Genomic DNA, 23,163 nt, shown 5'->3' with positions numbered 1-23,163 from the left:
GTACTGGAGGTAAAGATCGTGACCACAAGAAAAGAGGCAGTTAAAACAAACAGAGCCTAAAGCACTTAGGGAGACTCCTGTGTTCAGCCTGATGGCTGAGTAGCACCCACTGGACCTGCCATCACGCTCACAGCAACTACGTGTGCTGTGCTGTGCTTAGTCGCTCAGTCGTATCTGACTCTCTGCGACCCCATGGACTGTAGCCCACCAGGCACCTCTGTCCATGGGGATTCTCCAGGCAAGAATACTGGAGAGGATTGCCATGCCCTCCTCCAGGGGATCTTCCCAACCCAGGGATCGAACCCAGGTCTCCTGCACTGCAGGCAGATTCTTTACTGCCTGACCCACCAGGGAAGCCTGACAGCTACTATACACTGGAACAAATATAAAGAATGACTTTGAAAGGAAGGAAAGTATTAAGGTAAACAGATACTAGAAACAAACTGACACATGTAAGAAGAAAACAAGGGAAGGTGTGTTTCCTGTTTTTAAGGTTTTAATCTGAAGGAAAGCCAGAGTCCATGCTTTAACAGTGTGACTGAAACCTCCAAAGAAATCTAGTCTGAAGGGCTTGAAGAACCAAGGACAGAGCCTGTCATAACCTCTGGAAAGTAGAGGCAAATCCCTGAAAAGAGAGCCAGAGAGGGGGTACTCCAAGTTATATATATACACATACTCCGCCCAGTTCTTTGGCTGACCTGTAAACCATCCATAACAGGACAGACTCAAGCAGCCTAAGGCTAAAATAACTGAAATGAAATAATGAGCTACCACCAAGCACGGGGAGACAGGTTTTACAGGTTGACTCCAACCAAGTTAAGTGCCTGCTTAAACAAAAAAAATCAACATTCTTTGGGAGTACATATGGGTGTGCATTTATATTTGTTTTGATGTTATTCTTCAAAGCTGTATGAGTTCTTCATATAATCTGAATATTAATCCCTTGCAGATATGTGATCAGTAAATACTATCTCCCATTCTGCAGGTTATTTTTTTCACTTTCTTGGTTGTGTCCTTTGACACACACAAGTTTTTTAAATTGTGCCTTTTGCCTTTGTGCATGCTCAGTCATGCCCAACTCTGCAAACCTGGACTGTAGTCCACCAGGCTCCTCTGTCCCTGATTTTCCCAGGCAAGAATACTAGAAAGGGTTACCATTTCCTACTCCAGGGGATCTTCCCAATCCAGGGATCAAACACACATCTCTTGTGTCTCCTGCATTGGCAGATGGATTTTTAACCAACTACAGCACCTGGGAAGACCCTTCTTAATTTTGATGGAGTCTGATTTCTTTTGTTGCTTGTGCTTTAGCTATCATACTTAAGAAACCACTACCAAGTCCAATGTTGAGAAGATTTTCCTCAAGTTTTCTTCCAAAATTTTATAGTTTTAGGTCTTGCATTAGATCTTTGATCCACTTTGAGTTAATTTTTGTATATCATATAAGGCAAGGATTCAACTACATTGTCTTGCTTGTGGATATCTAATTTTCCCAGCACCATCTGTTGAAAAGACTCATTTCTCCCACTGAATGGTCTTGGAACCCTATCAAAAACTAATTCATCATGTATGTTAGAACTTATTTCTGGGGTTTCTATTCTACTTCATTGGTCTGTCTTTATGCCAGCACCGTACTGCTTAAAATACTGTAGTCTTGTAGTATGTTACAAGTCAGGGAGAGGAAATCCTCCAACTTTATTCTTTTTCTGGATTGTTTCAGCTACTTGAGGCCCCTTGCAATTCCATATGAATTTGAGAATATGCTTTTCCATTGTGCAAAAAGGACTGTTGGAATCTGGTTAAGTACTCCATTAAATCTGTAGATTTCTTTGGGGAGCACTGGTATATTAATTAAGTCTCCCTCCCATGAAAATGGGATGTCTAAATATTTTTGTTCTAAGTATACTTGGATTTTATTTCTACTTTATATATTTTTAAAAAAAAATATTGTTTAAGTAGACCATTTTTTAAAGTTTTTATTGAATTTGTTGTAATATTGCTTTCTATCTTATGTTTTGGGTTTTTTGGCCTGGAGGCACATGGGATCTTAGATCCTCAACCAGGGACTGAACTTGCACCCCCTGCACTGGAAAACAGTCTTAACCACTAGATTCCCAGGGAAGTGCTTATTTTTACTTTATATATTTTTTAAATTACTTTATATATTTCCATTTACTTTTCTTTCAGCAATATTTTATAATTTTCAGCATACAAGTCTTATATATATCTACTTGGTTAAATTAATTCCTAACTATTTAATACTTTTAGATGCTATTGTAAGTGAAACTGCTTCCTTAATGTCCTCTTTGGGTTGTTTATCACCTATATGTGCTTCCCTGGTGGCTCAGATAGTAAAGAATCTGCCTGCAATGTGGGAGGCCTGGGTTTGATCCCTGAGTTGGGAAGATCCCCTGGAGAAGGGAACTAGCTACCCACCCCAGTATTCTGGTTTGAAGAATTCCATGGACTGAATAGCCCATGAGGTCACAAAGAGTCAGACATGACTGAGCAACTTTCACATAGAAATACACAGAAACACAACTGGTTAAGTATGCATTGATCTCCTGCCCAGAAACTTCCCTGAACTAATTTATTAGCTCTAGCAGCTTTCTTGGGGATTATTCAGGATTTTTAAAGTAGAAGAGCATGTCATCTGTTAATAGAGATAATTTTACCTCTTCCTCTCCAATTTGGATGTCTTTTATTTCTTTTTATTGCCTAAGAGCTCTGGTGAGAACTTCTGGCACAAATGTTGAACGGCAGTGACAAAAGCAAGCAACCTTGTCTTGTTCCTGATCTTAGGGGAAAAGCTGGCAGTCTTTTACCAGGATGATGTCAGCTGTGGGCTTTTCATAAATGACCTTGATCATGTTAAGGACGTCTCCACTTTTCCTAGTTTGCTTGAGTGTTTTGTTTTTTTTAATGAAAGCTGTTAAATTTTATCAAATGCCTTTTCTATGTCAACTGAGATGATCATGTGGTTTTTATGCCTTCATTCTATTAATATGATTGTAACAACTGATTTTCATATGTTGAGTCACCTTCTACATCCTTGAGGTAAATCCCACTTGGTCATGCTATATAATCCTTTTAAAAAAAATTATTTATTTGGCTGCACTGGGTCTTAGTGGGGGCTTGCAGGTGTACTTGCCCTGTAGTATGTGGGATCTCTGTTCTCTGGCCAGGGATTAAACACACTCCCCTACATTATAAGGAGGATTCTTAACCACTGCACCACCAGGGAAGTCCCTGTATAATCCTTTTAATGTATTGTTGGATTTGGTTTGCTAGTTTTTTTGTTGAGGATTTTTGTCATATATTTTAGGGATATTTTTCTTGTAGTTTTCTTGTATCTTTGTCCTTATTATCCTTTCAATTAAAAAAATTTTTTCCACATCTCTACTGGAATTCCTTCATTGCTTCACATATTTAGCCCACCTTTTCTACTAGTTAATTTAGCATTTTATCACTGTTGTGTCAAAGTCTCTTTCTGATAAGTCCAACCCACATGTAGAGCTGGATTTGGGCCACCTCTGGGTCTGCTTCTATTGACTCTTTTCTCTTCACTGTGGTTCACAGTAGTTTTTTTTTTTAAATATATAATTCTGTATTTATTTAGTTTTGGCTTTGCTGGGTCTCTGTTGCTACACTGGCTTTTCTCTAGATGCAGTTAGCGGGGGCTACTCTCTAGCTGCAGTGTGCAGGCTTCTTACTACAGTGGCTTCTCATTGCAGAGTACAGGCTCTAGGGAGTGCTGCTGCTCTTGCTGCTAAGTCACTCCAGTCATGTCCGACTCTGTGCGACCCCAGAGACGGTACCTATCAGGTTCTCCCGTCCCTGGGATTCTCCAGGCAAGAACACTGGAGTGGGTTGCCATTTCCTTCTCCAATGCATGAAGTGAAAAGTGAAAGTGAAGTCGCTCAGTCGTGTCCGACCCTTATCAACCCCATGGACTGCAGCCTACCAGGCTCCTCCGTCCATGGGATTTTCCAGGCAAGAGTACTGGAGTGGGTTGCAACTGCCTTCTCCTGTAACCAAGCAACATCATAATTTATTGATTATCCTTCTCTACCCAGGAAAGGACATGAAATTTCTTTCCTGTTATCAGAAAAAAAGGATTTACTCAGGATGGTTTTCAGTCCTGTAACATTTAGAGAAGCAAATAAAGCCTGGACCATTGCAACAGCCTTGTAACTGCTCTCCCTGTTCTTATTCTTGCTCCGTGATAGCCTGTTTTCTGTCAAGGAGCCAGAACAAACTTGTAACATTAACCGGATAACTTTACCTCCCTGCTCAGAACTCTCTAGTGGCTTCCTTCCACACTGAGAACTAAATTCAAATACCCTACAAATATTTACAAGTCCTATGTGATCCGGGCCCTAGATAATGTGCTGCCGTACCTTCTACTTTCCCCCTTCCACAGTCTGTTCTGGTCATCCTGGCCTTATTGCATGAACCACTTAAGCTCATTCGGACCCTCAGGAGCTTCATACTTAATATTTTATCCCTTTGGAATATTCTTCCCTCTGATTGTCACATTACCTCACTGCTTCAGCTTGCACTCAAAGGTCAGCTCCTCAGAGAAAACCACCCTATCTGAAACATCATATTTCTATCCCTTTATCCTATTTTATTATTTTTCATAGTGTTTATTACTGAAAATATCTGTATCAAATGTCACTGCTTCAGTCAGTATTATACAGGTGACACTAAAATAGAGAATAAAGTGGCATGTATTAAATTTTAAGGAATTAGTGAAGACCTTTAAAGGCAGAAATTTATTAATCATAATGATATAGGAAATAGGGAAGTATATGATAAAAAGCAATTAAGGCTCTGTTTAGGGGAAAAAAAACAAAATCATGGAAACCAGCTAAGAAGCTAAAGCACTAAAATCGTGTGTACTCAAAATTTAAACAAGGGTAGAAGTGAGTGTTGGAGAAGACTCTTGAGATTCCTTTGGACTGCAAGATCGAACCAGTCAATCCTAAAGGAAATCAGTCCTGAATATTCACTGGAAGGACTGATGTTGAAGCTTCAATACTTTGGCCACCTGATGCGAAGAACTGACTCACTGGAAAAGACCCTGATGCTGGGAAAGATTGAAGGCAGGAAGAAAAGGGGACGACAGAGGATGAGATGGTTGGATGGCATCACCAACTCAATGTACATGAGTCTGAGTAGACTCCGGGAGTTGGCGATGCACAGGGAGGCCTGGCGTGCTGTAGCCCATGGGGTTGCAGAGTCGGACACAACTGAGCGACTCAACTGAACAGTTGTTACCAAGCCTTTCATTTTGAAACATAACTTTTTGCTATAATTTAGTTTTCTAAATTTGTTTCCTCAATATTAAAGCATTATATTGATATTTTTAAAATTATATTATGTAGGCTGATTATATTATCTTTGCATTTCCATTTCAGGTAAATAAAGCAGTATCATAAAATATTTGTTTACAATTTTGAGAGTGGGGTTGGGTCTGATAGGGTTGAGAACCACTGGTCTAGAATATTTGCAAATCAAGAGGCACAAAGGTATTTTATCTTGGACCAGTTTGCCTAAAAGCAAATCCTCCAGTCTCCTGTCTAGGGAACATAAACCTTTAGGAGTCAAGAGGAGTCAGAAGTCTATTCAGGACACAGACTTTCATTATGCCTCCTCTTTCAGCCCCATACCATTTTCTGTATAAAGCCCCAAACCCTGCCTTCAGTTATTCTAGAAGTTAGAACTTCTATTTCACTCTCTCTAAAGAACAAATTTCCAAAATTCTCCCAAGGTAAGTCAGTTGTTATCACTTGGTTGTACCACATAAGAAAGGAAAAACTGTGACGTTTGCTTCTTTTGTAGATCTTCAACCAGTTCTTCTGTTTTTAGCCTCACCTCACACCCTACTTTCAGAGATATCAGTGCTTCAACCCTTTGAGCCTTCTCAAGGTTCTTTAGTGTAAAATGATTTCTGCTTCTTATGTAAAATGATTTCTCCAACCAAAAAGCTTAAGCCATAACTGCTTAATGTCTAATGAAGGTAAACACATGTGTTTAATCCACATTAAACTGAACTGGAAATTGCAATTTCCTGTAAATACTTAAATATTTGTATATTTAAGAAATCTATTAATATTTAGTTGTGATATCTTTTTACATCTTGGTATAAACAAGTTAATAAATTTTAAAGCTTTAAATGAATGGAAAATATTCCATAAAATGATAAAATGTCAATATGATTACAGTAAAAAAAAAAGCCTAAATAAATGACTAACTAAAGAAGAAATAGTAAAAATGAGGGCGTAGATGTACAAATGCACACAAATAAAGTTCAGTCATTTTTCCCTTTTGGTTTGTATGGAGGCAGAAGTGATGATGCAGAAACAGATTCCTCCACATTTTGACCCAGAGGTGAAAAAATAGAGAGTGGAGATACCCTTTAACTAAATTAGTTCATTTAATTCTAAAACTCTCATGGAATTTATGCCATTTTCTTTATAGATGAAGAATCTGAAGCTAAAATAGATTAAGGAACTACCCCCAAATTCATGGTTAACCATCCTTTCTGCTATACTTACTGCTTTATCATGTTTAATCCTACATTGAACAAATTACTCTATGGAACCAAATGTTCACATAGTGGAAAAAAAAGTACCAATAATTTTACCACTTGCCCCAAAGTACTGTGAGGAGGACAGTGAACATTTTGTCATCTCCAGAGCCTAGTATAGCACCTAGCATGTTACAGGCATTTAATCATTGCTGAATGAATATATTTTGGAATGAGAGAGTACAATTTGGTGGAACAAAATGACACCAGGTTAGTCAACAGAATTATTTAAATAAGAATTACAGCCACTAAAGTAGTTACTTTAAATGAAGTAGTAAAATCTAAAATAGAAAACACAAATTAAAAATTTTATTACTATCTATAAAGTTATCCAAATATCACATAACATACCACTAAGTACTATTCAATATATTCCAAAGTATGCCAGTCGTATTAGATGACTCATATTAATACCAGTTTGGCAAAGACATAAGCCACCTGTCCTTTATATTTGATAGTAAAATGAGCCAGTGATGGAGGAAGGTAATCAGGCATATAAAATTTCAAAGGGAATATATTTCATAATACATAGTTCAGCCAACATCTGCTCCAAGCATATATACTACAGCATAGGAAAACCAGGGATTCTCCTTTGCATTTCAAGGAGTTTAAAAGAACATCAAATTAATTAGACTATTATCCCATCCCATCCCATTTGTTATCCATATGTTATAGGAAACAAATTATTGTTACTGTTAACACTACTCTAAAATCTTTCTTTTAGTATCAGGATAGTTCTCTTCAGATCACCTTCTGGTCTACAGAACAAAGTAAGCTGTTTATAATGATTCTGTACGTTTCCACAGCAAAGGTCTGTGTGTGCTTAATTTAACTAAAGCTGGAGGGTTAAAGCCCGAAGGTCACTACAGGACAGACTAGAGCAGCTTCAAAAAGAGGAGTTCTATTATCAGTTCTGCTACATTACTTGGAAGGAGAGGATCTGAATATATTAATATTAGAAACATGACATACAATGTAGAGATACTAAAAATTCAAAACTTCCATAATATCAATTGCTTCAAATTATAAATGTGCATATAATAATATCATATAAAAACTCATTACCTGGAAATGAATCTTAGTATATGATGAATACGAAGTCTAGTTACGGAAAAAAAAAAAATACTATAATCTCCATCTTAAATTTCAGTAACATTTAGGATAAGACTCAAAATATTTATTCCTTTATAAAACTTATCACTGTGTAACAAAGTATGTGTCTATTTTTATGCAATTTTATCCCATATGTAGATTCAAGTAACCACTGTAACAGTCATGATCCAGAACTCCTCATTACCCACAAAGACTGGGTAGCTCTTGTGCTACCCCTTTACATTCACAATCTTCAACCAGTTCCTGTTCCCTGGCAACCACTAATCTAGTCTCCATCTTACTAACAGTGTCACATATACAAATGGAATCACAATACTGTAACCATTTGAGACTACAGCCTGGCTTGCTGCAGTCCATGGGGTTGTAGAAAGTCAGACACAAATAAGTGACTAAACAACAACAAATACTTACTGAGCATTTATTATGTTCTTTACATGCAACATTTCATTTGATCCCCTTAACTCTTAACTAAGTATATTATTATCCTCATTTTAAGAAAAAGGAACAGGAGGTAAGGTTCCATCCATAATTAACCTCTATCACATCACAGATGATATAATCTTATCTACAGAAAGTATTAGTCGCTCAGTCATGTCCGATTCTTTGCAATTTCATAGACTGTAGCCTGCCAGGCTTCTCTGTCCATGGGATTCTGCAGGCAAGACTACTGGAGTGGATAGCCATTCCCTTCTCCAGGGGAGAAGGGCACACTCCAGGGCACACTGCAGACAGATTCTTTACCATCTGAGCCACTAGGGAAGCCCTTCTCTACAGAAAACTCTAACAATTCTATCAAAAAAACAAAAATTGCTGGAGATAATAAATGAATTCAACTAAGAAGTAGCACATAAAATCAACATATGAAAATCAGTTGCATTTCTATACACAATGAACAACCTGAAAAGGAAATTGCAAAAACAATTCCATTTACAATGGCACCAAAAAGAATAAAATATCCAGGAATCAACACTATGAAAACTACAAAACATTGCTGAAAAAAATTAAAGACATGAATAAATAGAAAAAATTCCTATGCTCAAGAACTGGAACAATACTACCTAAAGCAATCGACAAATTCAATGCAAGCTGCATAAAAATCTCAAAGTTATTTTTACAGAAATAGAAAAATCTATCCCAGAAGTCATATGGAATTTCAACAGACCCTGAATAGCCAAAACAATTTTCAAAAACAAGGGTGAATACATCCACTCTTAGATTTCAAAACTTACTATAAAGCTACTGTAATCAAAATACTGTGGGACTAGCATAAAGACAGACATCAAGACCAATGGGATAGAATAGAGAGCCTAGAAATGAACTCTTGCACATATGGTCAAATGATTTTTTTTTTCAGTTTTGTTTTTGGCCATGCCACACAGCTTGCAGAATCTTATTTCTCCAAACAAGGACTGAACCTGGGCCCCAGCAGTGAAAGAGCTGAGCCCTAACCGCCGGATCACTAGGAATGATTTTTAACATTCAACGAGGAAAGGCCTCTTTTCAACAAAAAATGCTGAGAAAACTAGGTACCTACATGCAAAAGAATATAGTTGGAGCCACACCTAACACCATATACAAAAATTAGCTCAAATTGAGAAAAGACCTAAACATTGTATGATTTAAACTATAAAATTCTTAGGGAATCCTTTTTTTTTTTTTTGGCCGTTGTCACATGGATTCTGGGATCTTAGCTCCCTGGCCAGGGATTGAACCTGGGGCAATGGCAATGGAAATACCAAGTCCTAGCCACTGGATGGCCAGGGAATTGTCCCTTCCCTTATTTGGGGGTAGGAAATTCATTTAAGCACTTGGAAATAATTTTTCTACTGGTAAGAGAAGTCAATTTCTTGACTTTCTATGATGACCTACAAAGTTCTATGATGACCTATAAGAACTTCTAGAACTAACACCATAAAAAGATATCCTTCTCATCATAGGGGACTGGGTGGCAAAAGTAGGAAGTCAAGAGATACCTGGAATAACAGGCTTTGGCCTTGGAGTACAAAATGAAGCAGGGCAAAGGCTAACAGAGTTTGGCCAAGAGAAAGCACTAGTCATAACAAACATCCTCTTGCAACAACATAAGAGATGACTCTACACATGGACATCACCAGATGGTCAATACCGAAATCAGACTGATTATATTCTTTGCAGCGGAAGATGGAGAAGCTCTATACAGACATCAAAAACAAGACTGGGAACTGACAATGGCTCACATCATGAACTCCTTATTGTAAAATTCAGACTTAAACTGCAGAAAGTAGGGAAAACCATCAGACCATTCAGTTATGACCTAAATAAAATCCCTTACGATTATACACTGGAAGTGACAAATAAATTCAAGGGATTAGATCTGATACCCAGAGTGCCTGAAGAACTATGGATGGAGGTTCATGACACTGTACAGGAGGTGGTGATCAAAACCATCCCCAAGAAAAAGAGATGCAAAAAGGCAAAATGGTTGTCTGAGGAGAACTTAGCTGAGAAGTGAAAGGCAAAGGCGAAAAGGAAAGATATATCCATCTGAATGCAGAGTTGTTTTTTTTTTTTTTGAATGCAGAGTTCTAAAGAAGGGCAAGGAGAAATAAGAAAGCCTTCCTAAGTGAACAATGCAAAAAAATAGAGGAAAACACTAGAATGGGCAAGACTAGAGATCTTTTTGAGAAAATTAGAGATACCAAGGGAATATTTTCATGCAAAGATGGGTACAATAAAGGACAGAAATGGAATGGACCTAACAGAAGCAGAAGATATTAAGAAGAGGTGATAAAAATACACATAAGAACTATGCAAAAAAGATCTTAATGACCTACATAACCATGATGTGATCATACAACTAGAGCCAGACATCCTGGAATGCGAAGTCAAGTGGGCCTTAGGAAGCATCACTACAAACAAAGCTAGTGGAGGTGATGAAATTCCAGTTAAGCTATTTCAAATCCTAATAGATGATGCTGTTAATGATGCACTCAGTATGCCAGCAAATACAGAAAACGCAGCAGTGGCCACAGGACTGAAAAAGCTCAGTTTTCATTCCAATCCCAAAGACACACAATGCCAAAGAATGTTCAAGCTACTGCACAACTGCATTCATCTCACACGCTAGCAAAGCAATGCTCAAAATTCTCCAAGCCAGACTTCAACAGTATGTGAACTGAGAACTTCCAGATGTTAAAGCTGGATTTAGAAAAGGCAGAGGAACCAGGGATCAAATTGCTAACATTGGCTGGATCATAGAAAAAGCAAGAGAGTTCCAGAAAAACATCTACTTCTGCTTCACTGACTATGTCAAAGCCTTTGACTGTGTGGATCACAACTCACTCAGAAAAATTCTTCAAGAGATGGGAATACCAGACCACCTTATCTGCCTCCTGAGAAGTCTGTATGCAGGTCAAGAAGCAACAGTTAGAACTGGACATGGAATAACAGACTGGTTCCAAACTGGGAAAGGAGTACGTCAAAGCTGTATACTGTCACCTTGCTTTTTAACTTATATGCACAGCATACTGTGTGAAATGCGGGACAGGATGAAGCACAGATGGAATCAAGATTGCTGGGAGAAATGTCAATAACCTCAGATACTCAGATGACACCACCTTTATGGCACAAAGTGAAGAGGAACTAAAGGGTCCTTTGATGAAGGTAGAAGAGGAGAGTGAAAAAGCTGGCTTAAAATTCAACATTCAAAGAACGAAGATCATGGTGTCCAGTCCCATCACTTCATGGCAAATAGATAGAGAAATAATCGAAATAGTGACAGACTTTCTTTTCTTGGGCTCTAAAATCACTGCAGATGGTGACTACAGTCATGAAATTAAAAAATGCTTGCTCCTTGGAAGGAAAGCTATGACCAACCTAGACAGCATATTAAAAAGCAGAGGCATTACTCTGCCAACAAAGGTCCACCTAGTCAAAGCTATGGTTTTTCCAGTAGTCATATATGGATGTGAGAGTTGGACTATAAAGAAAGCTGAGTGCTGAAGAATTGATGCTTTTGAACTGTGGTGTTGGAATAGACTCTTGAGAGTCCCTTGGACTGCAAGGAGATCCAACCAGTCCATCCTAAAGGAAATCAGTCCTGAATATTCATTGGAAGGACTGATGCTGAAGCTGAAACTCCAATACTTTGGCCACCTGATGAGAAGAACTGATTCATTGGATAAGACCCTGATGCTAGGAAAGATTGAAGGTAGGAGGAGAAGGGGACAACAGAGGATGAGACGGTTGGAGAGCATCACTGACTCGATGGATGTGAGTTTGAGCAAGCTCTGGAAGTTGGTGATGGACAGGGAAGCTTAGCGTGCTGTAGTCCATGGGGTCGCAAAGAGTCAGACACAACTGAGCGACTGAACTGAACTGAAGAAAAGTTAAAGACACAAGAAATGGGGAATTTCCTGGTGGGCTAGTGGCTAAGACTTAGTGTTTTCACTGCCAGGGCCCTGGTTCAATCCCTAGTCAGAGAACTAAGACCCCGGAAGCTGCGTGGTGTGGCTTAAAAAAAAAAAAAAGATAAAAGAATGAAGCAACGAATCCTTCTCCTAAATTAAGCTCTCATTTAAGAGTAAACTAAAGCTCTAATAACAAAAGGTAAAATTCCTATGCTGAGTTTTCCTGATCTTTTTCTTTCAGTTTTATTGAGCTATAATTGGCATACAGTATTGAAAGTTATGACCAACCTAGACAGCATATTAAAAAGCAGAGACATTACTTTGTCAACAAAGGTCCATTTAAAAGCTGAGCGCCGAAAAATTGATGCTTTTGAACTGTGGTGTTGGAGAAGACTCTTCAGAGTCCCTTGGACTGCAGGGAGATCCAAGCAGTCCATCCTAAAAGAGATCAGTCCTGGGTGTTCATTGGAAGGACTGATGCTGAAGCTGAAACTCCAATACTTTGGCCACCTGATGAGAAGAGTTGACTCATTGGAAAAGACCCTGATACTGGGAGGGGTTTGGGGCAGGAGGAGAAGGGGACGACAGAGGATGAGATGACTGGATGGCATCACCGACTCAAAGGACATGAGTTTGAGTAAACTCTGGGAGTTGGTGATGGACAGGGAGGCCTGGCGTGCTGTGGTTCATGGGGTCGCAAAGAGTCGGACACAACTGAGCGACAGAAGTGAACTGAAATTTTAAGGTACACAGCATAATTGCTTGATTTACATATATTTTTACATATATTGCAAACTTACTACCATGATAAATTTCATTAACATCCATGACTTCTTATAGTTATATGGGGGGAGGGTGTTTCTTGTGATGAGAACTTGAGGATCTACTCTCCTAGCAACTCTCAAACACAGCATACAATAGGTGTTAACTAGTCACCATACTATACATTACATCCCCACCACTAATCTTTTAACTGAAAGTTCATATCTTTTGACTACCCTCATCCATTCCCCATCTTCTAACCCCCTGCCTCTGGTAACCATAAATCTGATCTCTTTCTCTAGAGTTTTACTAGCTGTAAGAGTCAGTTCAGTAAGAATATCTTTTAGCCTAGCCAAAAAAAAAACCCACAATGCAGAAGTGCAACTGTATCAACAAAGACACAAAACCTTAATGGAAGCTTTTCAGGTTTGAAAATTTTCTCTCTTCAGGCTCAGCAGTACCTGACTGAATGGACCCTACCAACAACAGATATATGGCATCTGTGAAACACACCCCTAAAATCTCATACCTTCACAACAGGATGTCCCCCAGTAGATGCTTTAACTGCTCCTCGGCTACCTTCAGTTTCATAATGGGCTCGGTGATGAGTTTTAGGTTGCACTTCTATTTTCAGTTCACATTGTCCAAAATGAGCTGGTAAAGGCCAGTCTAGTGGAGGTAAGGAAGATGTGCTACAAACAAAACACACAAAGATGCATTTCACCATGCTATTATTGCCAGCCAATCAGTGATTCAAAATATTTCTTTGAAGGCACCAACATTTCTTCCTGTGATCTTTGAAGTAAAGTATTTAAAAAATAAAATTTAAAGAAAAAGAACAAAACCCACTGAAAAAAAAAAAATTAAAAAAAAAATAAAAAGAAAGAAAAAGAAAAAAAACACAAAACTTCACTTAATAAGTTGTAACACTGGATACAGAGGGTGTTTTAAAAATAATTAACCTGATAATAAAATCAATTTTATTTTTTGGTTTCTATTCTTTTTTTAAAAAAAGGACAAATTCTAATATTTCATTAAAAATAAAAATTTCCATAAAACTGCAACTATTTCTCAACTGTGTGTATAACCACTAAAACAATCAAAACAATTTTTAAATAGCTTAAAGGGGACAGGTTCATTTAGATACGTTAACAATGAAAATATGGAATTAGAAAAAAAAACAACTTCTAAGTCTATTGGTCAAATATTAATGGACCCAAAGCTAGAATGATTTGTATTAAAAAGTAATATCTTCTATTTTAAAAAATACCTTAATAATTGCTGAAATAAGACTTTACACGTCTTTTCTACCTTTGAATGCTACCATGCCTACAGTAAATTTCTAAGTTATTTCATTGCTTCCCTTAATATCCTCGGCCTAGCATTACCAGCTATTCTGAAGCTCAATGGTACTAATTTTTATTAGTCTAAAACAACTCAACTTCATCAACTCTCAGCAAGTTTCTGCACTTGTTTAAGCAAATCCCTAAAAAGATTAAGATAATTTTCAGAAGCAAAGTGATGGGTTCAAAGGAGTCTTCAATACCATAATTCCACATTATAATTTTCTAAATATCTAGATTCAGAAATAAACATTTGTACCAATAACAAAGTATTTTTTAAAAAAGTAAACAGACCCACCTCTGTGTGGGGATTTAACACACGATAACTTGTCTTCCCTAATCAATTATAGATTAGATTGATTCTAAAAATGGCACTGTGATAACTGATAAGCCATTTAGAAAACAGTCATTACAACAGTCTTCAGTCCTTAGCTGGACTCAAGATTCGAAAATATATACATATGTACAAATACAAACAGTATATATGTTACATACATATATTATAAAAATTATACATAAAAATTAGAAATGTGAAAGTTAGATTTTCTCTTTATTTGCAGTTATTTTAGAGTGGGACAGGCTTTCAAATATAACATAAAATCTAAAAGCTGTGAAGGAAAAGACAAATTTGAATATATAAAATTTAAAAATTCCTCTAAACCAACAACAAAAATCACAAATTTATATGAAGTCTAAAGACAAAATAAATTATAGAAAAAAAAAAAAAAAACACTTGTCACAAAATAAAAAAGCCAAATTTCACTTGTATATTGAGTTCTTAAAAATATAAAAATTCAAAAAAATATATATATATAATATAAACCTTATCCCTAAGTGGGAATAATCAGTAATTTAATTTACACTATTATCTTTTACAAGAAGCTTTAGTGGATAAGAAAATTCATTCTGAAAAACAAATTCATTCTAGGGCTTCTAATGCAATTTGTTATTATTTACAATTCATTATACACTTTTAAAATTATAACTTTAGCCTATTTAAAGACACTTTTAAGACTAAAAGGAAAATAAATGTGGTCTTTTAAGTTGTCTGGAAGAAACTAAAGAAAAAAAAGGCAGAGAGATGGTCAAATTATTCTACAAAGATAACATAGTAATTACATGCCACCAATAAACATAAACATGAAAAATGACCATCAGTCATTTCCATCAACTCACCGAAATATAGGGGTGTGACCAGGCTTTGGTTTGCTCCAGGTAAAGGGTGAAGGAACTGAAAGAAATTGGTCACCAGATGAATCTTTCTTTAAAGGATACTGAGATCCAAGGCCATCATCTATTGAAGTTTCCCGCGATGGTGAAAGATTCCCTTGGTCATCTGAACAGAGCTCTAATTTTCCTGGTAGTACGAGAGCTTGATCTTCAGAAGTCTTCCGTGTTTTCAGAGGAATATCAGTTTCTGCACAGTACTGAAATGGAAAAATCGCAGAGCCAAGGCCTGATCCACCCTGGACAGGAGCATTGAGCCAGGTATCTTCTGTTACACTTCCCCTGGGGGAGTGACCAGGAGAAGGAACAGGCGAATGATGTGGTGAAAGGGACCCAGCGTAACAAACCTCAGCACTAGAGTGCCGCCGTTTCCCACAAGGGGAAGTAGGCCTTGATGAGGGTCCTGAGGCTGGCCTGGGGCTCAGCCAATTCTCATCAGTGATACTAGATCTAGGAGAGTGGCAAGGAGATTGCCTAGGTGACAAGGAATGTCCAAGTCCATATTGTTGATGCCAGGACTCTTCTCCAGGGCAGCCTCCTGGAGAGCCACCAGGAGAAGTCAGAGGGGATCCGAGAGTAAACCGCGCAGCAGCTTCATTCAACTCCGAATCCACATCATCATAAATATGTGAAAGAGATTCACAAGAAGACGCATCTGAAAACCAGCTCCTAGAAGAGATGCTACTGGCAGGACTAGGACTAAGGGAAGAATCCCGGTAGGATGGCTCAAGAGGAAGATAGAGATGATCTCTAGAAGGCCTTTCCAAATATTCCCTTTCTGGGTCATTTATGTGTAGGTCATCTTCATGAGCATCAATTTCTTGATGACAGTTAGGAGAGATGGATGTAATTTGAATACTTGGGCACTCAAAGGGTTTGGGACCACTTAATGGGCTGTATTTAGATTCAGGAATTTCACAAGTCCCTTCATAGTTTTTGTGACCTTGGAGCTGAAACGATGGTGACAAAACAGAAGAGTGAGACGGTAATCCATGATGTGGTAAGCAAAGTGGTGAGTTTAAAGTAGATGGAGGTGGATCTACATTAAAGATGTAAATGGATGCACAATCATCTGGCTCAAGATCTATGGGGGTTGGGGGGGGAGCAAAAAAGAAAAATAATTAACAAAACAAGAAATTAGAAATTTTAGCTGTATAAATTACTAGATGAGAATGTAAATAATAATAATCTTGAGAGAAGAGAGTGGAACAAAAAATGTACATCATTAGCTCCACTAAAGAGTGGTGAGTCTGTGTGTTTTAATGTATCTGTGGATACATGCAATTATCATGTTTTATCCAATTTTTTCTTTTTATTTCCACATTTTTCTAAAATTGAGAATCTGAAAACAATAAATGCTTTTATAAAAGAAACAATCACATTCATAATTCTAAAAAATATCCACAAAACTATATAATGATATAATCATATAAAGTCAGCCTCATCTGGAGTCAGCAGATTAAAATGAAGTAAATAAAGGATAAAGCAGAGTTTTTGAAAAGTTTTTAATTGTAACTATCCACACCAGTTTATTAACGGAAAGGATCAGGGTCTTTTCCAATGAGTCAGCTCTGGGTATCAGGTGGCCAAAGTACTGGAGCTTCAGCTTCAGCATCAGCCCTTTCAATGACTATTCAAGGTTCATTTCCTTTAGGATTGACTGGTTTGATCTCCTTGCAAACCATGGAACTCTCAAGAGTCTTCTCAAGCACAACACTTCAAAAGCATCAACTCTTTGGTGCTCAGCCTTTCTTATGATCCAACTCTCACATGCATACATGACTACTGGAAAAACCAGTAGATTTGACTATATGGACCTTTGCTGACAAAGCAATGTCTTCGCTTTTTAGTATGATGTCTAGGTTTGTCAAAGCTTTCCTTCCAAGGAGCAAGCGTCTTTTAATTTATTGACTGCAGTCACCGTCCACGTCCGCAGTGACTTTGGAGCCCAAGAGAATAAAATCTGTCACTGCCTCCACTTTTGCCCTTCTATTTACCATGAAGTGATGGGACTGGATGCCATGATCTCAGTTTTTTGACTGCTGAGTTTTAAGCCAACTTTCTCACTCTCTTCTTTCACCTTCATCAACAGGCTCTTTAGTTCCTCTTTGTTTTCTGCCATTAGAGTGGTATAATCTGCATATCTGAGGGTTTTGACACTTTTCCCAGCATTCCTGATTTCAGCTTGTGATTTATCCAGCTTGGCATTTCGCATGATGTATTTTGCATGTAAGTTAAATAAGCAGTGATAATATACAGCCTTGACATATTCCTTTCCCAAAGTCAAACCAGTCAGCTGTCCCATGTAAGGTTCTAACTGTTGCTTCTAGACCCACATACAGGTTTCTCAGGAGACTGGTAAGGTAGTCTGGTGTTTCCATCTCTTCAAGAATATTCCAGTTTGTTGTGATCCATATAGTCAAAGGCTTTCTTGTAGTCAATGAAGCAGATGTTTTTCTGGAATTCCCTTGCTTTCTCTATGATCCAATGAATGTTGGCAAGTGCAACACTGGAGGGACAGAAGAATCAGTTTCTTCAATCAAGATGTTATTTTTAAATTTGGTGTAATTTAGAGAATTCCCTGGTGGTCCAGGGGTTAAAACTCCATACTTCCAATGCAGGGAGTATGGGTTTGATCTCTGGTTGGCTGCGTGGTGTGGACAATAAAGTTTTTTTTTTTTTAATTTAGTGCTATTTAGGATTGAAATGATTCTGTATGAAATACAATGCTTGCAGGCTGCAAAAGACAGAAAACTGAACTCAAAAATAGCTGAAGGGGAGGGTGATATTTATCATTCAACAATAACACAAGGTCCAAAGGTAGAACAGTATTGGTTATTTCTTCAGTTCAAGAACAGTTTCTTTCCACATTCCCATTTTGCCAGTCCTAACTCTGTCCTACTCACTTTTCAATCATCTATGTGTATTTTGCCCTAAAGCCAAAAGTAATGTGATCATTCAGTTAAATATTTTTCGAGTAGGTACTATATAGCAGACATGTTGTAGACACTGAAAACATGAGTAAACAAAACAAAGTCCCCATTCTCTTAGAACTTACATTCTAGTAAAATGTCAGATGGTTATATTTGCTATAAGGAAAAATGAAAGAGAGTAAGGAGAATGGAGTAAGTAGGAGGGGAAGTTAATTTGGATAGGTTAGGAGATTGACAAAAACAAAAATTATAAGTATTACTAAGTAGGGGGAAACAGTCTAAAGAAGGAACCTATTTTACAGAGAGTACTGGGATGGCCTTTCTGAGAAGACAGCACAGGAACCAGCAAGCAAAGAAAAGGGAGGTGGTGGTGGTGGAGAGGCAGGGGTATACAAGCTTCAGCACCAGGGCAGCTCCAACGCCGCTGTGCAGCACAAGCAAACAGCGAGCTGGCTTCTCTGAGGAAATGAAAGGCCCAACTATGCTAGAGCTAGCTAACAACCGAAAGGGGAAACTGAGAGAGGCAAAACCTAGAAGGATCATGGTAAAGAGTTTAAATATTATTCTAAGGATAATATAAACCACCAAAGTTTTAAAAAGGGAATGACATGATCTCTACTATATTTGAGGATAATTTCATTCCTAGATACTACAGTAGACCTAGGACTGACCAGAACAAGAGGGTTTCATTTTTTTGGATCAAGAATTTAAAATGGCAGATTAAAAAAACTCACCCCTGTAACTGCATAAAAATGGGATTATACTTAATGCTACTAAACTATATACTTATAAACGGCTAAGATGGTAGATTTTATGCTATGTATAGTTTACTAAAATTTTAAAAACAAAAACACAAAAAACTGCTCGTACCCTAGTTCAAAGCAAGACAGCAGCACTCAACTATACAAAGTCACTGAATTCTTACTACCATACTCTCATAGTTAAAACAAAACCCAGTTTTACTTAGAAATGTACTTAATAAAGTAGCAAAAATTATCAATATATTAAACTTGAAGCCTTTGAGTGGGAAAAAAAACGGATGAGTGAAAAGAGAATAAAGTTACCCTTGGAAGATATGTGTTCATTCAAATGTAATTATTGTACCAGTGCCATTTTGTGTTGAATAATGCTGAAATTCACATCCTTCACACAAATAAACTGCAGATGAAGAGACATATTTTTATATCAGAATGATGTCTTAAAGCACTGTTGAGATTTGCATACAAAATTTCGGGGAGTGCTGTTTTATCTTTTTTCCTAAGTGTCACCAAAGCCCACATTCTGGAAATGATAAGAGTGGCCACTACAATCTCCCTATGATAAATAGTTCTACATCTAGATTTCCAACTCTAGAATTCTCAAATTCATGGCGCTTCAGAAATTTGACCATCTCAAGACTTATTTGCTCCCTTCAGCCACCAGGGGGCCCCAGGCAAGCATGCAGTAATCTGGGCAACACAAGTTGCCTACAAATGTATTTAAACTGTAAAGCAGGCGCTGGCAGAATACAGCCCACAGGCCAAACCTGGCCTACCATCTATTTCTGCACGGGCTACAAGCTAAGAATGGCTTTCAAATGGTTGGAAAAAAGTCAAAATAATATTGTTTAATGACACAAAATAATATGAAATTCAAATTCTGGTATCCACAAATAAAGCTTTATTGGAATATAACCATGCTCATTCATTTACATAGAGCCTATGGGTAATCTTACAGAACAATGGTAGGGTTGAGGAGCTGTGAGAGATGTTTCCCACTGTTACTTGATGCACTAGCAAATTGCTGTGACAAAGTGGACAGCATTCTGAGTGCAATGCATACTGATGTACTGCAACAGTTTTAAAAACTTACCAGTGCAAGGACTTCCTGGTGGTCCAGTGGTTAAGAAACCACCTTGCAATGCAGAGGATACAGGTCTGATCCCTGGTGAGGGAACTGAGATTCCACCTGCCGCAGAGCGACTAAGCTTGAACATGTCACAACTACTGAGCCTGAGCTCTCTGGAGCCCATGTACCACAACTAGAGAGTCAGCGCCCCACAACGAAAGATCCTGCATGTCACAGCTAAGACTCAATGCACCCAAATAATACTAAAAAAAAAAAGAAAAAAGAAAAGAAAAAGAAATCCGGGCAGACGGGAAGTAAAAAAAAAAAACAAAAAACTTGTCAGTGCATAGGTATCACTAAAAAAAAAAACAGGAAAGAGAAGAGTGGACTTCAAATTGAATGCCATGCTTCTAAGGCACAATGGAGTGTGGGCTATTTTCTTATCAAATTAGAGGGCAAATCATCATGTTTATTGTGCAATAACATTATGGCTGTGCTGTAAGAATACCCTATACATCAGCATGACCAGTAAGCATTCACCACAATACTCCCAACGTACAGGAAAACAAAAGAAAAAAAAAAATCAGAAAAAAACAGAATATCTTATTACAGCAAGATTTCTTCACAAGAAGAAAAGGTTAAAATGAGGCTATAAGCAAATAAAGTTTCTGAATGGTTCACTTGTCAGGTAGGCAAAGAAAGCCATTTACGAATGGTGAATCTGTGTCTGATTGCTGTGACTGAAGAAATGTCAGAGAAAATAAACTGGTAAAGACCATCAGCAAGAATGACTGAAAGACTGAAAACACTGGTAGCAACAAGAAGCAATTACAAAACAAGGCAAAAAGTTCCAAGGTTTTCCTTGGCTCCTGACGTGTAACCCAATGTTACTGATTCTACTTATTCATTATTTACTCGAAGACTCAATGCAGAGTTTACTGAAGAATTATTAGCCTCCTATGAATAGTTTGCATAAGCTTCCCAGGTGGCTCAGTGGTAAAGAATCTGCCTGCCAATGCAAGGAGATGCCAGAGAAACAGGTTCTATTCCCTGAGTCGGGAAGATCCCTTGGAGAAGCAAATGGCGACCCATGCCAGTATTCTTGCCTTCGAAGTCCCATGGACACAGGAGCCTAGTGGGCGACATACAGTCCATGGGGTGCAAAGAGTTGGACACAACTTAGTGACTGAGCACGCACGCATGAATAGTTTGCATGGAACAACTTCAAGCAAGAATGTTTTCAAAATTAAGAAAATAGTTTAGTACCACCTAAGTGGACTCTGTTAGGATATTATTATAACTGGTACTGGTAGAAATATATGTGAGAATACTATGATAACAAGATTACTATGAACAACTGCACACCAGCAACTTAGGCAATATACAAGAAACAGGCAAATTCTTACAAGCACACAAATTACCAAAAGTGACTTGGAAGAAACAAAAATTCTCAAGAGATCGATATCAAGTAAAGAGATTGAATCACTAGCCAAAAAAATCTTCCAACAAAAGAAGTCCAAGACAACATGGTTTTATTGGTAAATTCTACCAAACATTTAGAGGAAAGTTAACAGCAATCCTTTTCAAACTCTTCCAAAATCTAGAAGAGTAGATATCACTTCCTAAACATTCTATGAGGCCAGTTTTACCTCGATGCCAAAGCAGGACAAAAATACCACAAGAAAACTACAGGCCAATATCCCTTATAAACACAGAAGGAAAAATTCTCAACAAAATACTAAACAAATCCAACACCACATTAAAAGGATCAAGTGGAATTTATGCCAAGAACGTAAGGATAGTTCAACATACAAAAATCATTTGCCACATTACCAGAATGAAAGAAAAAAAAACATGATCATCTGAATTGACACAGAAAATACATGTGACAGATTTCAATATCCAATCATGATGGCGGGGGGTGGGGGGGAATACTCAGCAAACTAAAAACAGAGAGAAAGTCCTTAAAATGAACATCGGTGTTTACAAAAAACCCACAGCTAGTATCATACTTAACGGTGAAAAACTAGAGGCTTTCTCCCCAAACTCAGGAACAAGACAAAGGCAGCAGCTTTCACCACTGCTATTCAACATTGTACTGGAAATCCTAGTAAGCAATTAGACAGTAAAAAAAAAAAAAAAAAAAAATAGAAAGCATCCAATTTGGAAAGGAAGAAGTAAAACTATCTCTATTTGCCAATGACACGATTCTATATATAGAAACTCTCATAGAATCCACAAAACACAACTAAAGCTAATAAACAAATTCAGGGAAGTTGCAGGTTAAAATTTTAACACCTAAAATTCAGCTGTGCTTCTGTACGTTGCAAAGAACAATCCAAAAAGGAAATTAAGAGAATTCTGTGTACAGCAACGTCCAAAATATAATATTTAGGAATAAATTTAACCAAAGAGGTAATACTTGCACACTAAAAACTACAAAATATTGCTCAAAGAAATGAAAGAAAACCTACATAAATGGTAAGAGACTTCCCTTGTTCATGAACTGGAAGACTTTAATGTTGTTAACATTGCAATGCTTCACAAAGAAACCTACAGAGTCAATGCAATCTCTACCAAAATTTCAGTGGCTTTATATGCAGAAATGGAAAAACCAATTCTCAAATTTATATGAAACTGAAAGGGGCCTAGATCAGCCAAAATAATATTGAAAATGAAAATCAAAGCAGAAGAACTCACACCTCACAGTTCAAAACTTACTACAAACAGTGCACAAGGAAAGACATACAAACTATTGGATACAAACTAATGGAACAAACAGAACTGAGAGTCCAGAAATAAACCCAAAACATCTATGAGCCAATTAATTTTTATACCATTTTTAAAGGTTATTCTCCATTTACAGTTATTACAAAATACTGGCTATATCCCTTGTATTGTATAATACCTTCTTGCACTTATCTTAAACTCAATAATTTGTACCACCTATTCCTCCATTCCTATATTGTCCCCCC

At 37.5% G+C, this 23,163-nt stretch overlaps 1 protein-coding gene across 3 annotated transcripts in view; it reads right to left on the bottom strand.

Annotated features, from left to right (window-relative positions):
- The window catches only part of NFATC3 (nuclear factor of activated T cells 3), a 91,892-nt gene that overhangs the window by 43,421 nt on the left and 25,308 nt on the right, over positions 1-23,163 (bottom strand). For all 3 annotated transcript variants that reach the window (XM_065925602.1, XM_065925603.1, XM_065925604.1), the window contains exons 2-3: positions 15,378-16,512; positions 13,388-13,550 (exon numbers count right to left, since the gene is read on the bottom strand). In XM_065925602.1, coding sequence (XP_065781674.1) covers positions 13,388-13,550; positions 15,378-16,512 — 1,298 coding nt within the window. The remainder of the gene's footprint in view (positions 1-13,387; positions 13,551-15,377; positions 16,513-23,163) is intronic.

This window comes from Muntiacus reevesi, chromosome 2, assembly GCF_963930625.1.
Source record: "Muntiacus reevesi chromosome 2, mMunRee1.1, whole genome shotgun sequence".
Classification (NCBI taxonomy): Eukaryota; Metazoa; Chordata; class Mammalia; order Artiodactyla; family Cervidae; genus Muntiacus; species Muntiacus reevesi.
Note: the sequence above shows the minus strand (reverse complement) of the source record. Positions and strands in the feature narration are given on the sequence as shown.